This window comes from Adiantum capillus-veneris, chromosome 25, assembly GCF_014529385.1.
Source record: "Adiantum capillus-veneris isolate H3 chromosome 25, ASM1452938v2, whole genome shotgun sequence".
In the NCBI taxonomy this organism is placed as follows: domain Eukaryota; kingdom Viridiplantae; phylum Streptophyta; class Polypodiopsida; order Polypodiales; family Pteridaceae; genus Adiantum; species Adiantum capillus-veneris.
The window spans coordinates 26,430,445-26,445,404 of NC_140955.1; the positions used below are offsets into that span (position 1 = coordinate 26,430,445).

General features: G+C 45.7%; 1 protein-coding gene and 1 pseudogene across 3 annotated transcripts in view; one reads left to right on the forward strand and one right to left on the reverse strand.

Moving 5' to 3' along the window:
• The window catches only part of LOC147424602 (MLO-like protein 9), a 51,489-nt gene extending 41,896 nt beyond the window's left edge, over positions 1-9,593 (reverse strand). For both annotated transcript variants that reach the window (XM_086499897.1, XM_086499898.1), the window contains exons 1-7: positions 9,338-9,593; positions 8,457-8,514; positions 8,148-8,356; positions 7,885-8,001; positions 7,742-7,802; positions 7,321-7,406; positions 6,547-6,621 (exon numbers count right to left, since the gene is read on the reverse strand). In XM_086499897.1, the coding sequence (XP_086356023.1) occupies positions 6,547-6,621; positions 7,321-7,406; positions 7,742-7,802; positions 7,885-8,001; positions 8,148-8,356; positions 8,457-8,514; positions 9,338-9,454 (723 nt within the window). In that variant the 5' untranslated portion in view covers positions 9,455-9,593. The remainder of the gene's footprint in view (positions 1-6,546; positions 6,622-7,320; positions 7,407-7,741; positions 7,803-7,884; positions 8,002-8,147; positions 8,357-8,456; positions 8,515-9,337) is intronic.
• Positions 9,594-11,851: 2,258 nt separating this feature from the next.
• LOC147424603 (uncharacterized) lies at positions 11,852-13,129 on the forward strand (annotated as a pseudogene). The gene is made up of 3 exons (XR_015186492.1): positions 11,852-12,107; positions 12,189-12,967; positions 13,046-13,129. The product of XR_015186492.1 is annotated as an uncharacterized LOC147424603 (transcript).
• The last annotated feature ends 1,831 nt before the right edge of the window (positions 13,130-14,960 follow it).

A 14,960-nucleotide genomic window follows, 5' to 3' on the forward strand; every position in this document is an offset into this window, starting at 1 on the left:
TAACTTACATCCTCATCACATAATACATCGGCTCAAAACATATGGGGAGGGGTACAATCACATGAGGGCTAATGAGGCGCACAATCAAAAAGGTAGAAAATGGTGATTATCCCATGAACTCTCTCATGGGTCTTTGCAGTATGGCCTCAATGTCCTCCATGGTCAGCTCTCGGGGGGCGGGGGGGTGTTTGCGATGGCACTCAGTGATGCTCCGTAACCTCCGATGTAGACCTCGATTACGGTGTGAAGATCCTCGCATCGTTGTGTATCCCTTCCGGTCACGCACCGGACGGAAGCACAGAGATAACTACAATCTACACACTCGGCAACACTTTTAGTGATTCAAAACAACTCGAATAACTATGACACACACACACACACACACACACACACACAGAGAGAAAGAGAGAGAGAGAGAGAGAGAGAGAGAGAGAGAGAGAGAGAGAGAGAAGTCGACACAGCATGACGGAGTTCCGAGCCAAGACGCACTAGCCCCAAAGGCTGGCGCCTTTTCTGGTATTTCTTTATTATTATGCTTCATAAAGTACAACTCCCAAGGGTCCAACTCTCTCCGAGGCTCTGCGTCTAGATGCTCCCTAAGAAGTGGCCTTCGCGGCACTCTAAACTTACAAGGGATGCCCAAAAGTAGAGCCCCAACGCATCATCCCCGAAAAGCACCGAAGTTCGAAGGTATCTGCTCCTAAAAGCTCGCAACAAAAAGAATCAGTGTAGCCCTGATCAAGAATTGCTTTCCAATGATGGACGTGCTTGCTGCTTGCTACAGCTGAACCTTCACACCATCGCCCCCCGCCCCCCGCCCCCCCGTCTTTGTTGCCCTCCCTTCCTGCGCCGCGTGCTTCCCAACGCGCTGCCCCTGCCCCCCCCACCGTGCTGCATCTGCCCACCATTGCCGCCGCTGCCCCCTACAGCCACTCTCGCTCGCCCTCGCTCCTCCTACACACACATTCCACCCCCTCCCCGCCCCCCGCAAGCCCACCTCCTCCCTCCCTCGCCTTTCGCTTCGCCTCTATTATCTAGTCTCGCCTTCGTCTCGTTCTCCTTCCCCGCGGAACTCACCATCTGACTTGCTCTATCACTGACAGAGCAAGTGAGCTTAGAGGCAGAGGTGGCTCGCCTTCAAGCCACCTCTATCATCTGCAAGATTCTCGGCACGAGACCCAGCAGAGGGGAGGTGCGTGACCTCCTTCAGGCACGCCTTTTAGCAGAGGTGAAGAAGATCACTGACAACCAGCTTCTCGGGCGAGGATACTATCAGATAGAGTTTGAGACTCCCGAGATGGCTGTCAAGGTCATCTCGATGAGCCTATTGGCCATTCGAGCGGTAAGAGCTCATTTCCGATTGTGGCGCCATGGCTTCGATCCAACATCGGATGTTCTTGTGAGGAGGCAAACTTGCCTATTTCGGTCTGCTTCCCTGGCCTGTGGAGGGAGTACCTACCGCTTCTTTCTAGGATTGGTTCCGAGATCGGGACAATCTTGGAGACTCTACGCACGACAGCTTCAGTTGCAGCCAAGGCTGCTAGTGTGCCTTCAGTACGCGTTCTTGTTTGTGACACCCATACTCTCCCAAAGGTCATCCTTCTACCTAGGGTGAGTGGGGGTTGGTTACGCTAGAGGACGGAGTATTCGGGACTCCCGAACCAGTGCTTCATTTGCAGGCAAATGGGCCAGTTAGCAAAGGCCTGTCCTCGCAGGAGATCTCGACCCACAGCGCATGCGCAGCCTCTTAAGGCTGAGCACGCCCAGCAGACAGGTACCCAAGACACACAAGCTAGTGCCTCGACAGAGACCAGTGATCGGATAGCTGACGGTTGGCAGCAGGTGCCCGACCATCATCGACAGAGATGGGCTCACCACACTGTCCCCCCCTTGGTGGCCGAGCTTCCGCAGCTCAGCAGCATTGGGTTTCGACAGGGAACCGCTTCGACCCCCTCTAGCAGGAGCCCCCTGAGGAGGCCCCCTCCACCTCAGCTTCGCCACCTCCACGGCAGACTCCTCCGTTCTGCCTCCCCCTGCTCCACTGTCACCCCCACCTCCCGCTTCTCCTCTCTCCCCAGTGGGGCTCCAGCCTCATCACTTGACCCATCCCACACTCCTCCTCAGCGCAAGGGATTGGACACACATCCACAGCGAGACTATCTCTTGGTAGTGCTTTCGCTACGAGTCGCATGGCTCGGGAGGGACAACCCCACCTGAGGACACCACTTCTGGTTCAGACCTCTCCTTTTGCAGCAGTCCTTCGGGGTCTGACCAGCTTTGAGATTCGCAGACCATGGGACTTCTTCGGCTACATCTTCATACGCTTCCTTGGTGACTCTTCTCCCGACGTGGAGGATGCCTGCTTTCGAGTCCACGTCCTCTTTCTAGCAGCGAGAGGCACTAAGGCTATGGATCCTGCGGTAGGCTTCTCCTTTCCACTGTGCGGCATGGATCATACAGAGTGGACCCTGCACACAATTCTTGAATGGCTCCAAGTCCTGGCTATTGAGTTCTCACACCACACAGGGGATATGGGGGTGACAGATTTGGTACAGACACTTTGGCCTCTACCTAAGTTCAATGTGTCGTTGCCAAATGCAGCAGGTTGCAGGCACATTGTGGTGCACTTGTTTGCTGACACTCTAGAGTCCCCCTTGAGATGTATTTGTACATGAGGATTCTTAGACAGAGGATGTAGCCCTACGGATTGCACGCTCAGCTTGGGCCTGGGTGGGACAGTCTCTTCAGACGCGCTTGTCTAGAGGTCGCTCGGATATGGATTACTCCCCATCCAAACCGGCCTCAAAGATAGCGAGGTTGGCTATTGCTGCAGCATCTGTGTTTTCTCACTAACTCCATGAGGATCATCTCATGGAATGTGCAGGGATTAGGAGGACCCCAGTTTCAGCGTCAGAGGGGTCGATTACGTCAGGAGCTTCAGCGATGCCTTGTGGGTGGTGAGATTGATATTCTTATGCTACAAGAGCATCATCTTTGTGAGACGATGTGGTCAGATTTTGTGTGGTCGCTATAAGACATTTTTGTCAGCTGCATTTGGAGCTGGAGGTATCCAAGGAGGAGTATGTATGACTATTGCGGATTCATGGCAGTAGGCCATTGTGGGCAGAGGTATTATTGTGCCAGGCAGAGCTTAGTGGATTACTATGCAGGTTCAAGGTTGCTTCATGGGCTTCCTGAACATATATGCACCCAATGTGGCAACTGCATGAGTAGCGTTTTGGTCTGTTGTTGAATCTTTGCCGCATGCAGAGCAGTGGTGTGTTGGGGTAGACTTCAACATGTTGGAGCTGATAGGATTGGAGGTGGCCATGCTACTATGCATGGGACTAAGTTTGGAGCTTGGGAGCGGCTATGTATGACTATGAGGGTTTTTGATGTTTGGCGGCACTCGAGCTTTGTGAGGCCCCCCTGGGGGACAGCTTGTCTTTCTCTCGCTCTGACCGCAGGGTAAGAGTGAATCTATCTCGGATAGATCACTTCTACGCCAGTGGCACATTTGTGACTTGGAGGGGATGTGTTTGCATCGTGGTAGGGACTACCTTTTCCGACCACGCTCCAGTGATTCTCACTGTGACATACAGACAGAGGAGAAGGGTGCGATGCTACGCAACCCCGAGAGGATCTTGCTCGATCCAGAGCTTAGAGAGCGAGTGGAGGCACTTTGGACAGAGAGCCTGGACACGCAGTACGTCGCTTCTTCTTTCAAGAGTCTGTAGCTAGTTTGGCTGCAGCGAGGAGGAGGAGAAGCGTCTTTGACGGGGTATTGTTTCCTTGAAGAGGATGTAGGAGCAACATCCAGACAGTCCATGGTTGGAGGAGCAAATGCAACAGGCTAGACAGGAGTTGGCTAGCATTGAGGAGCGGCGTCATGAGTTTGCCTTCCATCGGCAGGCATCTCAATGGACCAAGGTGGGTGACAGAGTTACTGGGGAGTTTTTTGAGACAGTGGGGCCACGCCATGCGCACACCAGTGTTAGTCAGTTGAGGAGACCTGACGGATCAATAGCTTCAGAGCCTGAGGATATGCGTGCAGTTGCTACTGACTTCTACCATGATCAGTTGTCAGCTGAGTCTCAGTCAGAGCATTAGGATGCATGCATAGAGCATGTTTGGGCACAGATGCCTTGAGTTGTTACTTAGGAGATGCGACGGATACTTGAGCTTCCCCTCCAGCTAGAGGAGCTCCATGAGGCCCTCATAGCACTCCCCTGAGGTAGTTGTCTAGGGGAAGATGATTTGACTTCTAGCTTCTTCTTGGAGTACTGGGACTTGCTTAGTTCAGATCTTTGCAGCGCATTCCAGCACGCTTTGCACACTAGCGAGATGCATGACAGCATGAGTGAAAGGTGGATCTACCTGATTTCCAAGGAGGGAGGCCCCTTGGATGAGATTTGACAGTGGCGACGCATTACCATCCTCAGCTCATTCTATAAAATTCTAGCAAAGGCTTTGAGCTTGAGGATCTAGCCACTACCAGAGAGCATTATACATGGGACCCAGACAGATTTTGTCAAGGAGCGTAGTATCCTTGACGACATCTTCACTTTTTTGGGAGGTAGACGCGCGCCTCCGAGGAGAGGAGTTGGTGATACTCCTCGGTCTTGAGAAGTCCTACGACAGAGTTGACTGGGACTTCCTGGAGGGCACTCTATGCAGGATGGGTTTCACAGATGCTTGGATCAGAGGTGTGTCAGCTCTCTACAGGCGTGCGCACAATCAGATGCTCTTGGCAGGGGGAAGAGGGGAGCGCTTTTTGCTACGCGTTCGGTCAGACAAGGTTGCCCTTTTGCCCCCTTCCTCTTTCTGTTCTATGCTGAGGCGATGAGCAGATTTTTGACTTCTCAGCAGGTTGGGGCAGATGAGCTTCTAGACTCTTGAGTTTGCCGACGACTCAGCCTTGTATTTGGAGGGCTAGGAGGCCAATCTACACAGGTGTGAGCAGGCTCTTGAGGTTTTCTGTTGTGCATCAGGCGCACTGATCAACTGGAGGAAGACAATAGCTTTCTAGGTTGGCAGTGCTCCTTCGCCTGATTGGTCACCAGGTGAGGGTTTTAGATGGCTTCCCCCAAGGACTGCAGTTCGTTACTTGGGTTGTCAGGTTGGCCTGGACTTATCTCCTGAGGAACATATCTTTTTGTTTTCTTTTTTAGTTTGTCGTCGTTGGCTTGCCGCTATACTTTGGTCTACACTACTCGCTCTACCAGGTTTCTACTTCAGGGTTCCAAAGGTTTTTACCATCAGAGCCTCCTTCTTTGTCTTCTTGGAGTTCCCTCCCCAGCTCTGGTCTTAAGGAGCCAACTTCATTAAGTGGACTATTTTGGCTGATAGCTCCTTGTCGGCTCCAGTGCAGTGTTTTGTTGCTTATCTTTTGGCATCCTCCTGCAGTCTCTTGGTGATGTGAGTTGCCTCTTCTACCTCATCTTGTTCATCAACTGCTCTCTCTCTTCTGTTTATCCTTTGCCTTTTGTTGCCATATCATATCAGTTGGCGGGCAATGCCTTCGTTAAAACTCTTGCAGACGTTCCTTGTCCTTGGCTTGTCCTTGGTCATTGCTTGTTTCTTTTTGGTGTTTCAGGTTTTTATATACAGTAGTAGAGTATGCTTTTGGTGGAAGTGCTCATCTTTCAGAGGCTGCTGTCATCCTCTCTCCATTTAGTTTGCCAAGGCATCTTTACTCTCTTTAGGAGAGGTTTTTACCCTGGCTCACAGTTTCTACAATCTAGTTGTTGCATTCGGGCTTGCTTTGTAACAAGTGATGTACTTGCCCTCAGAATCGGCTCCATTTGGGCATCGTGAGGGATTTTTCAAGTGATGGCAATCAGCCTCCTTTGCCAAAAAGAAAGGAAAAAAAAAGAGAGAAGAGATGAGGTGCCGCACGCTAAGGTTTCTGCAGGTGGGCATCTTGTTGCAGGTCGTCAACACCTTTAGTGCACAGTTCACACTCACCTCCAAGATGTGTATCTGCTGGGACCTAAGCAGAAAGGGGCGTCTGGCCCTCGACCCGATTAGGGCTCTTGGTTGTCTTCGGTTTTGGCTTTCAGTGGTGCTTCACATGTAGCTTTCATCTTTGCTCATTGTGTTTTGCGCCGCATGATTGTTGCCTCTTTTCTGTCCTTGTTTGCTTTGTTTTTGGATTTGGTTTTGTGGGTTTGTTTTTTTAACTGTACATTTTCTTTTATTCTGCACGTGTCTTCCTTGGACCGGGGTGTGTGTGGGGCATGTGTGTGAGTCGTGTGCTTCAAGAGGGAATTGGGATACACTTGAGAGCAGTGTTCGGGAAAAATCATTTTCCAAACATACAAAATTCCCTTTCTTGAATTTTCCAAGAGGAAATTTTAGAAAATTAGGTTTATTTTTTGGGTTTTTACACTAATTTTCTCTATTTTAGGGCAGAATTTCTCCTTTTATTCTTGCCTTCAACCGACATTTTTGAAATTGAAAACGGCACGATATTAAGTTGGGACACATTTCTCCCGAACCCTGCTTGTGAGTGAGAGTGAGAGTGAGAGAGAGAGAGAGAGAGACCTTGATAAATCCTTTACGAAGTGTATGATAGTCTGTTTCACTGATTATATTGTGAAACTGCTGAAAGAAGGCAACCTGCAAGGGGTTAAAAAGAGATCAATTAATACAAACATCTCAGAAAATGTTGGTTCTTGGTTAGCTTAAAATTTAGCAATGGGCGGATTAGTTTTGTAAAGTTTTTCTGCGCACTTGTCATCAAAATATCACAAAGCTTAAGGTGATTCTTCAATGCCTACAGGACTTCACAAGGGAGGCGTGACAGGAAAAAGTCTTCCCTTCTGCACCTTACTAATAAGAGGAGTGGCTTGTGGATGACTGGCCATGAGCTTATAACAAAGCATTTTTTCAAGAGGCGAGTTGGGTTGCTACGTATTTCCTTCGTTTTTCTCAAAATGATTACAAAATGTTGTCTATGCCTTCCTCAAGTGTATCATGCACACCACACCACACAAATCCGCCATACATGTGCATGGGCATATGTTTTGAGTGCGTGTATGCACAGTCAATGCTTGTGTGCAAAAGTACGTGCACCAAGGCTTCTAGGCATGCTCTTTTGAGCAGGTGTGTCACATGGTTCACTCTTTCAATTAGAGGAGAGCTTCCTATAGAGTTGGATGCACCATGTCTACATTGTCTAGCCTCTGGCCTTCTTTTTCCTTCAAACCAGTCAGCAAAGATTCAATCTCTCATCATCACTTAGAACAAAAGTTTTGTTTAGCCAAGACAAAGGGCACAAATTTTGAAGGAAAAGGAAGCAAAATGGAAGATGCATACCACATATGATAGCACTGTATTTGCTCTCCATTCATGTACAATGTGCGCCCGCATAAACGTGGTCTCCCTAGTAAGTCTGACTCCACCTTTTCAAGAAATCCACAAGATGTTTATAGACTTATTTGTGGAAATAGTAATCACTATGCAAACACAATTTTAGAATAAAAAAGCTCTATGACTAGTCTTAACAAGGAGAATTCAAACTAGTAGTTTAAATGTAACTTTGCTTTCAATTGAATGGTCACTTTATCAACCTCAGGGTGTTCACTTCATGTCAAAACAAACTACTATGTTATGTGTGTTTTTAAGGGGTGTCATTAGAATGCCTTATCATGAGTTTTCCATGATCATAATTCACCCTTTTCTATTCAACTCGGTAAACAAAGATTAAAAGCATTTCCTTTTCCGGATCATAACTCACCGTGAGCACTTAGTGCCTCTTTTGTGTTGGCTCGCTCTTCCCAAGCCTTCCAATGGCTAACCTGGAATAGAACCGAAAATCAATCAACAAGGCAAGACATTCATCAGTTGGCGTCGACAAGATTACTCTTGTGGACCACTTACACTCCACATTCCAAGTGTAACGATCACCAGAGTGTACATGACATGCACTATTGCAAGCATGAATATTAGAATGTGCAGCTGGTGAAAGCTCTCGGCAGGCATGAAGAGTGTATGATCCTGTACAAGAACCAATAGAAAATGAAGGTGTAATTAGCACATGAATACAATTCCATGAATTCAATCAATGACACCTATCTTTGAAAGAGAAAAATTGATAACGCAATTTATGCCACTAATGAGAGGGTCTAAATGAAGACACTCACTGCACTGCAAACTTCTGATTCATTAACAGCTGCCGTCGCTAATCTACGCCCTTCAATGGCGAGTGTCATCCTTTCTTCGAAGCTGGTGCCGTTCGTTTCCTTGTTGCAAAGAGGCATGGTTGTCGACCACTTGGTTGGCACACAAATCTTTGAGAAGCTTTGCTGGCCAATTGTCAAGGCAATCGATATAAACCCCACCATCATCAGCTCTGTTGTTATAAGAGTTCAGGCATGGAAAATGTGAGTGCTGTGTTGTACGCGGTCATCGATACAACATATACAAATCCTTCCAGCAAGAGTACATAGTACCTTCTTTTACTTTCTCAAATGCTTCTTGAAGTGCTGATTGTTTGAACTTTATCAAGAGCTGGACAAAAGGTCATAAATGACAATCAGTGTCGAGGCTCTTCAAAAAGAATGCTCTGGAAAAACATAGAAACTGCAGTATTGAATCAATGATTATGCATTAAAGCTTGATGCAAGAAGGTATTATTTCTGTGAGGATGCGGAACCTCAGGTAGCTTCATAAATGCAAGAAATTAATATTTCTGTGTGGGTAGCTCAGCTGCACAAATGGGGCGTCGTCACCGGCCTCACTAGGCCAGAGTAGAGGGAGTGAGCAGCAAGCCACACTTTTGTAGATGAAGGTCAGCCCCTATGTGTGTATGAGTGAAACCCCCATTCCTTCCAGGGAAAGAATATAATTAAATATAGTTCTCTTCGTCTGCTAGCATAATTAATTACTGAGTTATGCCCAAATTTTGCCTAGGGCGATTACTTTAAAGCTTTATCTGATTGAGTTGGCTTATTTGGCTTCCACCTATAAGAGGCACATGTAGTATGAGTTGAGACAGCACGTGGAGACGTAGTTTAGCATTCTGACAGCTACGCGAGGCTTGCCCGAGAAGTCTCTGTGTATTGCTAGTGTGACTAAGAGCTGTTGCATGTTATTTATCGTTTCTGAATGTTGAGGGTGGTGAGGTGCTAGATGCATTTCACGATGTACATATATATTGCGCAACCAGAACCTTGCATTGCCTCCTGAATTGCTATAATCATGATTCTCATCACGTATGCATTAACTCATTCAATGCTGTCAGGCATGCAGCAACGTCCTATGGGTTCATAATAACAGCAGCAGCCATGATGAGATCAGAGGGAGGGTACTGTTAAGGGTTCATGGTAAGTACATGGCCAACGAAGTAGATGGTGCGCTCCACCATGAGAGAGCCAAGGATGAAGATGGCGCAGGTAGAGGCAATGGCCCATGTAGGTTTGTAGAGCAGGCCATCTGATCCCTCAGCCATTGCCGCGATCAAATTATAATCAGGGCCTTCTCTCACACAATCAAAGCCAATCTCTCTCTCTCTCTCTCTCTCTCTCTCTGTGATCGATCTCGTGCAGGTGTAAGGAACACGGCAGTGAGGAGCAGCCGAGACGCGCAGCAGAAAGGAACGTGGATGGAGCTGCTAATGGCGATATATTGCGGAGCGGAGCGAGTATAGAGGTGCAGAGAGGAGCTTTTGAGGTACAATGAGAGAGCGCAGAAAGTCGCGAGGTTGGTGGTGGGGTGGCATCTGGTACGCTTCGACTAGGTTGCCATGACCGCCCATTCCCATTGGCATTCACGTATGCAGGCATGCACTGGGCCTGCGATTTATCTCAAGTCGGACCTGCGTTGAAAGTGCATGTAGCTGCTGCTGCACCGCACGTCCATTTCCGAAAAGTGCATGTAGCTGCTGCTGCACTGCACGTCCATTTCCGAAAAGGTAGGGGGAAGACTTCATCGAAAGAAAGGCGCAGCTGCCGCTGCTCTCCCTCTCAACACGCAGGGCTCTTGGACCCTTTCTACTCGGCTAGGCCCCAGCTCACCTACATACGCGAGCTGGTCTTTTTATGTTACCTGGTCCGGTCTTCTTTGCGTTTCGATTTCAACCCGTCCTTGACGTTGCTTGTGTCCAAACTTCTAAACGCGGGCCCTTCTTTGTGGTGGCTCAAGTTTTAACGTCCACAGAAGAAAGAGCACAACAATCCACGTTTAGAGTCTAGACACAAATTCTCAACTTGTAAACTATCCACTCAAGTTTCAACCACCTTAAGATAGCTCCACTCAGACCACATGACAAATGTTCCAATAGGGATAAAAGCTTATACACAAGGCTATTCAAAGCTGGAGCCCCTAGCTACTCCTTCAATTGGGCATTGACGCATAGACCTCTTCCATGTTCTCGTCCTTGCAATAGTTTGGCTCTATAATGCATGGTCACACGATGCATACTTATTGACAATTATTTTTTGAAACAATTGTGCCTCATGCGTGGTCACACACGATGCATAGTTATCATATACTTTCTAAACTGAATGTGTCTCATGCATGATCACACATGCACCAATTATTTGTCATTTATGCAATGATGATAATCTTTTGCAACTATGCCAATTTGGGCACAATTACAACAATACCATAATATTCATAACCGATGCACGCGTGACCACATTCTTATGGAAAGAAAACACTCATATACATTGTCAGTCCTTATCTTTTGATGCAACAAAGAATATTATAGATACTAGTGGTCCAAATACCAGCCAGTTTGTCACAATCCGCCTTCGGAGAGAGAGAGAGAGAGAGAGATTGAGATTGAAATATATTTGTAGAAACATGTAGGAGAGTTCCCCCCAAAAAAGAGTCCCCCCCATAAAAGAGTGGCAGAGCTAGAGGAAGTTGATAATATCCCGAGAATGTCACTTTCTTTCAAAGTAGTTTACGACTAATGGCTCCAAAATCATGCTTGTCAACCCCATTATCTTTCCTATAGATTAGTAACCTTTTTCATAAAGAAGCACACCCTCCTCTACACAAGTACCTCGCTATCACTAGTCAATGATGATAGAACATGAAAAAATGGAGGAAATTCGCTCAAGGTATTGTCAACAGAGCAAGGCTACCTTACAGCTAGGGTAACCCATGGTGTTTCCAAACCATGCAATATCCTACCTCAAAGTGTGAGAGGGGCAATGAGGCCCTACGGTTGCACTCATTACACAAACAAAAATAGTTATGATGCATCAAGAGGGAAGGTTCAAATTTAACTTTAAGGTACATGAAGTGTAGGCAATTACCCTCCACTTAGCAATGACATGCACATCAATGACATGCACCCCTCAAACCTCTCTTAAAACCTTGCTGCTTGTAAATATTTGAATGCTTGCATCCATGGGAGTCTTGTGATCGCCATGGGGGGTTGGTATACATAAAACCATTTATATCACGTGCACTCTATGGGCATTATGAGAAAGTTGGACTCACTTTTGGGCCTTTCAGTTCTAGAGAGAGAGAGAGAGTGGCGCTTGACCAATGAGGAAGAGGTAAACGTTACGTTGAGAATCGACATTTTGGAACCAAGCTCTTTTAGAAAAAAGGGAGAAAATATTATTTTTGTTCATCAAATTGCACAATTTCAGGCTTTCAAGGCATAAATGCCATAAGTCGTACTAACTCTGTACCGACAAATTTCAGAACTTTCATTGAAGACTCTATCTAGTATCTATGTTCCCGCCCAAATATGACTTTGAGTAGCTCTACTTCCTCTCAAAACTTCTTCCCTTTTTCATATTTGCGCTAAACTTTCTTTGTATTTTAGTGCACACCATGACTACTTCTCAAAGGCCTAGCACTACCATTGACTGTGTTAGCATTTTTAACAGTTATACTACAGATGATCAAGCATAGATACCATCTCGAATAACTATCGGAAGTTGGGTTCTACTGCAAATTAGAAGGAGGAAGAGGAGGCAACACAATGATTTCATGGAGGCTTTCAAGGGATAAGTTAAAGAGTTTAAAGTGTGCACAAAGCAAACGGGTGAAAGAGGTCCTCATACAACATGCTTTCCAACATGCAGACTTAAAGTTGCAAACATCTCCTGGGCCAAGTTTTCCACGGCATCGACCCAACTGTAAGTTATTTTGAGCATCTCACTTAGTGCATAATTATATTCGAAGGTTGAGTGGTGGATATCATCTTTGGTATGTTTCAGATATTTATCCATCGAATACGACAGATTGGCAACTAGTTGAGAGCATAGTTGGGATTTTTTATGCTTTCCATGCATTTATCGGTGAGGAAATGTACCGAGGAAGACAACACAAGGAACTTGCAGATAATGAAATATTCTTTTATGATATGTCATATTTGGAACCGAGAACTTCCTTTGGTTGGGGTCGTGTAGCTCCTTTGTCACTTCCATCCTTTGACAACAAGGATTGGTCTTTGCCAGCTTCGTAAACTAGTGAAAGCTTTAGGAATAAGTTGTTTCAGGATATACAAAAGTCCCTCAAGTATTCAATTGCCACAAAAACAGTTCGGCTTGCACTATTTATGTCTCTTGAAGTGTTTGTAGATTTCTTCTTCAATGAGCAAATAAGAACTACCGCAACACTGTTCATTTGCAAGTCTGAGAGATGTTTGGTCTTTTTAGATGATAATTGGGATAGGAAACAATCACAGGGCAAAATCTGTAGTTTGCAAAAGAGGTCCATAATTTGCAAGTTCATTATAAGGTCTCAAAATTTCATAGTGTCGTTTTACTATTTTAGATATTATCTTCTTAGTGGGCAGCTTATTCTGCTCGACCAAGATATAGAGTCTAGTCTCGAGAACAAAACTTTATCAATGGAAATCTACTTTCAAGACAGCCTACTTACTGTGATGGAGACAATGTCAAGCACAACTCTTGCACAGCTCAGGCTAGATCTTACATGTGAAGAACTTCCACTTTTGGCGGAATTGTATGCATTCAGTCTCAATAACAGAAAGGTGCTTACTAAATGGCCGATGAATTTTGATTGTCTTTAATACATTAATAAATAGAATCTAACTTTTTCTTCTTTTTAGATTCCATGACGCAAGGAGAAAACAACATTGTGCAAGGAGTCACTTTCAAATACGCTTCACTTAATTGCTTCCACCGGAAGCTAGGCCACACACCTTGTGCATGCAATGAGCTTTGATGCCATGCAAACCATGATGTACTCTTCAAAATGACTAATACAGAGACATTTTGTGCCACACAAACAATGTTTAAAAAATGTACACTTTTCATTGCCTTAGAACTTTACAAATTGTGTTGTTTCTGTCAAGATGTATACAAGTTATTGCTCCCTTTTCCTGCTATTGCTCCCATGTTCTCTCTCTCCCCCGGTTGCTTCCAGTGGTCCCCTGCCCTCTCCCCCGCTTGTTGCTGCCACCGCTCCCTTGCCCTCTTCCCCGATTGCTGCTACTTATGCCTCTGGGGACACTGGTCTCGGACATCCGTTCACGTCGTTCGAAATCATGGTCTCTTCCATGGCTTCCCATGCATCTTGCACCTGTGAAGCTTCCCTGTGTTCTTGCTCTTACCGTTGACGTGTAGCCCATTCCTCTACTTCTGCGGCATCCGCATAATATTGATTTATTGCTTCTTGTATATTTCGAACCTCTTCTTGAGTCTGATTGTAGCATTGCGTCATTTCGTTAATGCGAGCCTGTTCGAACTCCTCGGCTCTTGTCCCTTCCTCTCTTGTACGTCTGTTTACCAAGATTATAATATGTTGGATGGCCATTACAGAAAAATATCGCATATCGTTGGGGGTGTAGTTATGTAATTGAAGTTCCTGTAGAAGCGTGATAATAGGAAAGTAAGTAAAGATGTTGCTTCTTTTAATACAAACGTTGCAGCAAACAAACAATGAAACAACACAATTACTTACGTTTGGTACATCCAAAATTTAACTGAGGAGCAACAAGGCATTCAAACAAGTTTGCTAGCCATAGCTATAGTCATCAACCTGTGTGGGCATGGTTACCTGTTCTTGCCGGATGGTATTCCCTAGATCATGTTCTAACAAAACATGCTCTACACAGCATATAAGTTTTTTTGCGGCACTACATACATAACCACTTGAGTCACTAACACATTACAAAGAGACACTACTTCTAAATGTACTCAGATGTGCCTTACATTAGGGAAAATTTGGACTCACAAAGGGGCCCTATAAGGAGTTTGACTTCCTCTCTCATGTCCAAAACGGGCGTGCGGTAAAAATTTTGCAAATCAACTCTAAACTTGGTGGAGATTTGACAGTTAGAATCTCCTCTTCAAACTCTTTCTATTGATATATAGCACGCCACGAGATTCCTCATATTTTGAAAGAAATATGATTAGAAAGAGCTTGAAGAGTAGATTCTAACTGTCAAATCTCCGCCAAGTTTAGAGTTGATTTGTAAAAATTTTACCGCACGCCCGTTTTGGACATGAGAGAGGAAGTCAAACTCCCTATAAGGCCCCTTTGTGAGTCCAAATTTTCCCTAATGCATTTTTACACGACCCTGAAATAACCTGCTTTGCCCGGAGTTTGCGTAGTAGACAATCTTATCTTCAATGTCAAATAACAACCAACTCCAATGATCACTACACCAAAACCATCAAAGATGAGGAGTTTTACAAGGCAAGAAGAAACACACGATTGATTATATGCAGTGACCAAAAAGCGCACTAGATTAAAATTGACTCTGCTAAACCAATCCATTAGAGCCAAAAAGGAAACTCCGCTGTTCTGCAGCATAGGCGATATCAACGGATCTATTATGTATATTTTGTTTTGAACCTCAATGGGTAGAAGCGAGATAGTGTACCTAACATGAATCAATGGCAGAGATTAGACTTAAGATATTTCAGTGGGCTGTCCCTGCCACAAACCCATGACTCAATACCGAGCGACTAGGGCACCTATCAAATACCATAATCCACTGACTTGCTTGGTATTGACCC